We start from the raw sequence: 7581 nt of genomic DNA on the forward strand, positions 1-7581 counted from the left end.
AGTCTCCTACCACCTTGGAGAATGAATTACTGCTTTAATACTGTGATACTGATAAGAACACATACGTAGGTATATTCACACAGCATAGCATCTCAGTTGGTCACTGTTGGCGGCAGTGACTGAGATCCAGGCTTAGACAGATGAGTATTCGGTCATGCACATATCTCTACCTCCTTAGGTTATGGGGTATTTAAGATGGGCATGGTTTGTTTGGTGCATCACATGGCCACTCCTGTTGTGGCAGACACCTTTAAAAAGTCACACAATCCCTGTGCAACTAGGCTTAGTCCTTTCCATCCAGGCTCTGGAAAGCTGGCTACCAACTGATTGGTGTAGACTGGCAATTAAAAATCATTTGCCTGCCATCTGTTAAGGGGTATCTCATGTCTCTGTGAGACAGTACCAAGGGAAATAAAAGTGGCTTTGAAATTTTATTTTGATACTCATAAATCAGGAATTCCCACCAACATACCAAACATCTTTAAAAAGCATTCATTGCTTTTCTTCTTTCAATATCTCTCTTGAGTTGACAAAGGGCGCACTGAGGGAAACACATCAGCAGTAGGGAGTCGTTGCAAATGGATCCCTGTTAAAAAAACAAACAAATAGACACATGTAGTCTATAAACACAGTCACACAATTTCCTGCATTTGTATAGCTTTCCCAACCTCTTTAAAACATACATTTTGTCACTTGTCATGAGGATTCTGTAAAAAAAACAAACAAATAGACACATGAGTCCACATGTAGTCTCTAAACACAGTCACACGATTTCCTGCATTTGTATAGCTTTTCCAACCTCCTTAGAACATACATTTTGTCACTTGTCATGAGGATTCTGTGACATTATCCCCACTTTTCTGATGATGCAGAGAAGTTAAAAGACTTGCTAAGATCACATAGCAAATGGGTGGCAGCGCTTGGTCTTTCTGGAATGGTTCCCTTTAAAGCAAGTGGTGTACTGTACCCATTTTTCTATAGTTGGTGAGCAGTGCCAGACCAAGCCTCATCTTGAATCCCTCAGCCATTTTCTTTCTTTTTTTTTTAAATATATTTTATTGATTTTTTACAGAGAGGAAAGGAGGGGAAAAGAGAGTTAGAAACATCGATGAGTGAGAAACATCGATCAGCTGCATCCTGTAAGCCCCCTACTGGGGATGTGCCCGCAACCAAGGTACATGCCCTTGACCGGAATCGAACCCGGGGCCCTTTGGTCCGCAGGCCAATGCTCTATCTACTAGGCATCATTATGATAATCAAAACAGCACTCCAGTTTCCTGATACCAAATCCAGGGTTCTCCCTGCAAGGGAGAAAGTCCGAAGGGAGAGCGGGACATATAATTATGGGGGGAAAGAAAGAAGGGAACGAATGATGTTTGGAAAAGCCATACATGGTCTGCTTTCAAAGTTCTGAGGGCCCTCTCTCTGGCAGAGTCCAGGTGGGCTCTCACTGACCCTCTGGTTGAGATGCCCTAGGAGGAACCGTGCTTTGGGCGGGAGGCACTGGATGATCCAGGGGACTCTAGTCTGACAACCAGATTCTGTGATGGTGTGACTTAATGGGTTGAAATAATTTTGAGCTCCATTTTTTTTGATAGCACGAATTTTTTAAAAAGTGTTGAGTAAATACAACTCCCAATTTGTAGTGTGAGCAGAGAGAAAATGAGGAAGAAAGAGGTAGCTATGGCAGGTTGAGTTTATAAGGGTTAGGAGCTCCTAAACGTTGAGATTATGAGTGCTCTATTCTTTTTTTTAAATCCTCACCCAAGGATATATTTTCCTTTGATTTTTCAGACAGAGTGGAAGGAGGCGGGGCCCGGGGGGAGAGAAACACATCGATGTGAGAGAAACACATCAATTGGTTGCCTCCTGCACACGCCCTGACCAGGGCTGGGGATTGAACCCACAACTGAGGTATGTGCCCATGACCGGGAATCGAACCCAGGACCCTTTGGTCCTCAGGCCAATGCTCTAACCACTGAGAAAAACTGGCCAGAGCAAGTGCTCTATTTTCTATGAAAAATTTTCTATTGCTGCAGTGATTTTGATTCTCATCTACCAGAGTAAGCATGTGGGGAAAAGGGGGGACAAATGAATAGCAGTGTTAAAACTTGTCTGAAGTTGTGCCTCTTGTCAGAGGGAGGAACGGATATTCAGCCTGAAGATAATTCAGTCTTGTAGGCTTCTCTTTTTCCCTGGTAAATAATCCACAGTTTCTTTCATCTTTCCTCATAGGACTTGTACTTTTCAGTCTTTAATTCATTATTTACTTTTAAAAATCTTTTAAACCTTCATTAAACCACCATTATGCCACAAAGAAGGAAACATTCTCATTAGTGATGAGACAATATGTCTACATCTTGTCTATTTACTTCAGATTGTTTTTAAATATATATATATATGCATTTTTTTCATTGATTTCAGAGAGAGTAAGAGAGAAGGAGAGAGAGATAGAATTATGAATGATGAAAGAGAATCATTGATCAGCTGCCTCCTGTATGCCACCTACTGGGGATCGAGCCTGCAACCCAGGCATGTGCCCTGACCAGGAATCGAACCGTGACCTCCTGGTCCATGGGTCAATGCTCAACCACTGAGCTACACTGGTCGGGCTCAGGTAGTTTTTAGGAGGGGGAAAATCCCACTATTATTTGCCGAGAAACCTAGGGAAACTTATAGAAAACACAACCTGATTCTAAGTCTGTTTCATAATATACATATAGAGACTATAGAGAAGAAAAAATGTTCCTTTTTCAAAGAAAGAGGAAATGAACTACAGGTTGACATCACATTGAAGTTAATAAGGGATACAAATGCCTTGAGGGGAATAGCTTCTTGGGAAATGGGTGCCAGAAACAAAGACTGCATTCACCACTCTGCTTGGTTAAACTGGACTAGTACTTCTCTGATTAAAAAGGGTCTTGTTATCAGCACTTACAGATGCATTGATTGAGCGAATAAATGAATGACTTGTGGTACATGGTTGCCCACACATCTACACAGGCAGGCAGGATGATCAAGTGGGAGAAACCAGACTTTTGGAGTTAGAATAAAACAGCATTTCCATGTTCTGTGACCGTAAGCCTGTCTCACTTCTGGTTTCCATATCTATTAAGAGGAGACCACAGTCTTGGTGCCATAAAAAGTTTTTAAGTAGTAAATGAGCAATTATATGTCAAAATCCTATCCCAGCAGATGGTAGCTGTTTCCTTTCTCCTTCTCTCCAGCAGAGGCTGTGCCCTCCTTGGCCTAAGGCAGTAGTTCTCAACCTCCTAATGCCGTGACCCTTTAATACAGTTCCTCATGTTGTGGTGACCCAACCATAAAATTACTTTCGTTGCTACTTCATAACTGTAATGTTGCCACTGTTATGAATCGTAATGTAAATATCTGATAGGCAGGATGTATTTTCATTGTTACAAATTGAACATAATTAAAGCATAGTGATTAACCACAAAAACAATGTGTAATTATATATGTGTTTTCCGATGGTCTTCGGCGACCCCTGTGAAAGGGTCGTTTGCCCGCGAAAGGGGTCGTGACCCACAGGTTGAGAACCGCTGGCCTAAGGGACGCTGTATTGGCTAGTCCACGAAGGGAGGGGCCAATCAGTCAGAGGCTGCATTGTAGCAGCCCCAGGAGATTTTGCACCGATGTAAACAGGAAACAAAGCAGAAAGCACAAATTAGTCCTAGGAATTACTTGCCATTATATACATATAAATTGATTTCAGAGAGGAATGGAGAGAGAGATAGAAACATCAGTGATGAGAGAGAATTATTGCTTGCCTGCTCTTGCATGCCCCCTACTGGGGGTTGAGCCTGCAATGTGCCCTGACTGGGAATGTGAACCCTGACCTCCTGGTTCATAGATCACCGCTCAACTCCTGAGCCATGCCGGCTGGGTTTTACTCAACATTTTAAAGGTCTGTTACAAGGAGGAAGATACAGTGTCTATAAATACACTTATTTAATGTATGCCAAGAATTCTGTCATAGAATCCTAGACCTAGAAATGACTTTAGAATCATCTTGTGCAACTTCCTCATGACAGATGAGAAAACCAATGCCGCCAAATGATTTCCCAGAGTCAAAAAATTAGCTATTTGCTGAGCTGAATCCCGAACTTTTATGATATAGAGTCCAGCTAAGTTCTCCTTCTCTTACCCCATTTTGGGGTTAGGGGCCACTTTGAGAAATCCACTCACACCCATATACATAACCACAAACACATGACACTTTGCCTGTAATCTCAGGAAGTCCACGGTTCAGTCCCAAAGTTAAGAACTCCCATGTGTTATCTGCCTTGTGAGTGGCACACATGAGAGCTGCAGGGAGTGCTGAGAGTCAGGTGCTAAGCAAGCACAGGGGAGAAATGGAGGCAGGCCTGAACCCAACCCTGCCCTGGGAAATCAGCTGAGTCAGGTTCTGCGATAAGAACAAAAATGATAACTGTTATTTATTGAGCACTATCACTTTCCAGGTTCTGTGCTAAGCCTTCTCCATTATCTTATGTGACCTTTACGCACCACCCTAGCGAAGGCATCCTTTTATCAGCGAGGGGGCCAAGGTTAGGAAGATTAACAACTTCTCTCCCCCCATGGGAGCAATGAGTGGGGCAGAGGTTAAGTTCTCAGGAGCAAGAACCCATCATATCAGTCTTTGTTTAGAACATGTCAGTGACTTCCCAGTTCACTCAGAGTAAACGTTCTTATAGCCTCCAAGGTCCTTGCTAATGCCCTGGCATCGTCTTCCATTCCATACCCCCACACACTCCATTCCTATCCGCCCCTCCACAATTGCTTCTGGATGGAACATTCCAGCTAAATTCTACGTCAAGGCCTCGGATCTGTCTCTTTCTTCTGCCTGGGCCTTTTTCAGGCCCTTTCTGACCGAGGTCTTTCCTGATCCTATTTTAGCCCTATTTAAAATTAGAAACGTCAACACTCTTCCTCTTCCTTGCTTTACTTTTCACTGTAGCAGCCACCTCTTGTACCCACTAATGGCGCCAGCCCTGCTGCTGGTGCTGGCCCCAATCGCTCTGTGCTGTCAGCAGGTGCGAGCAGGACTGGTATGATCAGCACGTGGGAGTGGCGGTGGGAGGGGGACTGCCAGCAGGCAGGGGACCCAGGGCCATGGCAGGAGGGCTGGGCAGGAGCATGGAGGAGGGGCTGAGACCTGCCCCTGTGCCCACCGCAGCCTCAAGGCCCACAGTTCCTTTCAAGGTGCACGAATTCATGCACTGAGCCCTAGTCCATTATAAAGAGGAAAATAGCAACTGTATAGTGGATGGTCCTGGCAGACACTATCTTAACCAAGTGTAACATCACACATAATGGGGTAAATGGATGTCATGTGCTTCCTGATACAATGTCTGGCAAACACAGCACAGCTTCTGTGGAGTTTCTGCCAAAAGTGTACAACCTAATTATGGGAAAACATTTGACAAACCAAGCTGAGGGAGTCTACTGATCTATGTTCCTTTTAAAAAAAAAGAAGAAGAAGAAGAACAAAGAAAGACTGAGAAACTGTTTTTTATTGTATGAGGCTACAGAGGTGTGACAACTGAATGCAATGTGTGATCCCAGAATGCTTTTATTTTCATCTAAAGGATGGTGTTGGGATAATTGGTGAAGTTCAAATAAGATCCACAGATTAGCTACTAGTATTGTATCAATGTTAAATTCCTGATTTTGATCATTGTTTTATGGTTATATAAGAAAATGTCCTTGTTTTTAAGAAATAAAACTGAAAAAGATGTAATAGTGCATCAAGTTTGTAACCTACCCTCAAATGACTCAGGGGAAAAAAATAGATAAGGTAAAGAGAAAAATAAAACAAGTGTGGCAAATTTTTACTGCTTGGGGAATCTGGGCAAAGGGTATTCAGGAAGTCTTTGTACCATTTCTGCAACTTTTCATTAAGTCTGAAATTATGTTGAAAGGGCTTAAAAAAATAAAAGAACGTAAACTCCATGAAGACAAGGATTTTGATTTCCTTTGTTCACTGAAATGTCTCTAGCATCTGCAACAGTAGTTGGCATGTTCTATGGACTCAGTAAGTCCCCACTGAACAATGAACATCAGCCTATGATTTAACAAGGTTCTGGGTGGTCAGTGGTCCCTTTTTCATGAATGAATGCTCCCTTACGAGTTACCAATGAGGCAAGCGGGACAGCGTGGAGAGGAGGCCCTGAGCTCTCCTTACCCAAGGCTCGGTGAGAAACCGTCACCTGCCCTGCAGCCTGCAGGGCCCGGGTGACTCTGGGTAAAGCCAGGAGAGGCTAAGGCTCCCGTGCTGGCCTCTGCCCCTCACCTACTCCCCACCAGCAACTTTTTCACACATCTACTGGATCAATAAAATATTTTATTATAAATATATCCCAAAGTATAGATAGCCACACTGCCCCTGTAAATCACTTTAGAGGTTAGGATGGTGATGGAGAAAAGACTAGGTCAAGGCAGGAAGGTGAGGAGGGCAATCATGGGCTAAAGGGAAGCCCTCGGTGTCTGGGCTAAAACCACCTCCCGTGGGCCCTGGGGTGACTCACCGGGATGCCGTATCGAGTCCGATACATGGTCCTCATGGCGACAGATGCTCCACATAAGCAGCATTCGTCCATGTCAGAGGCGATCTGACACGAAAGGCACAGAGGGAAGAAAGTCCCGCAGATGCCTGAGTGGGAGTAAAACCACACAGGGGAGTTAGTGCAAGTCGCCGTGGTTTCCACCGGATCACCCGCTCGCGAATAGGTGCTTGCGCGGGAACAGGCCTTCAGACCCCCTGAGAACACAGTGTGGTCCCTGGCTCCTTATGTACTGCTTCTGGGCCCGACTGTCCGGGGACTGGGAAAATGTGCCTGTCAGAGCATCAGGTCAGATTTGATTGTAAAGGCTTCTGCCTTGTCAAGCTGAGCATGTGAAACTGACCTCTCTTCCCGGCCCTCGTTTACGTTGGGGCCATGTGTGTGTAGGACGTTTGTGGTGTCCGGAGGTCTGAAAAGCCCTCTGAAAACCTGGGAGGGTGTTTAGGGTCAGAAAGGGGAGAGTGGAGAAGTCCTTTAGTGCCAAAATGAGAAAAGCAAGGAGGAATAGGTTTTAGATGGTCATGCAGGCAAAGAGCAGAGCCCTGTTAGCGACAGGAGGACGGAAGCAAGCAGAAGTTAAGGGATATTAGCATGGAAAGCTTAAAGAGCTTACTGCAATCTCACTTTAAGGAATCTGCATAAGACCAAAAGTGGGCCTAAGGAAATGGCAACAAACAGGAAAGGTTCTCAAACATGCTCTGAGTGAAAGTCTATTTTGGAAAGCTCTGAGGTGGGTTTTAAAAATATATATATTTTTATTGGTTTCAGAGAGGAAGGAAGCGGGAGAGAGAGAAATAGAAACATCAATGATGAGAGAGAATCACTGATCGGCTGCCTCCTGCACACCCCACTTTGGGTACCGAGCCCACAACCCTGTCATGTGCCCGTGACCAAAATTGAACCTGGGACCCTTCAGTCTGCAGGCTGACGTATCCACTGAGCCAAACTGGCTAGAGCTGTTCATTTTCCTATAGATTAGAGCTTGAAATTTTTAGCA

General features: G+C 44.4%; 1 protein-coding gene across 1 annotated transcript in view; it reads right to left on the reverse strand.

Annotated features, from left to right (window-relative positions):
* PLAC8 (placenta specific 8) overlaps positions 1-7581 on the reverse strand; it is a 50575-nt gene that overhangs the window by 1736 nt on the left and 41258 nt on the right. The window contains exons 3-4 of the mRNA XM_006778218.2: positions 6549-6673; positions 473-586 (exon numbers count right to left, since the gene is read on the reverse strand). Coding sequence (XP_006778281.1) covers positions 482-586; positions 6549-6673 — 230 coding nt within the window. The 3' untranslated portion in view covers positions 473-481. The remainder of the gene's footprint in view (positions 1-472; positions 587-6548; positions 6674-7581) is intronic.

Source organism: Myotis davidii, unplaced genomic scaffold, assembly GCF_000327345.1.
Source record: "Myotis davidii unplaced genomic scaffold, ASM32734v1 scaffold449, whole genome shotgun sequence".
NCBI classification, from domain to species: Eukaryota; Metazoa; Chordata; class Mammalia; order Chiroptera; family Vespertilionidae; genus Myotis; species Myotis davidii.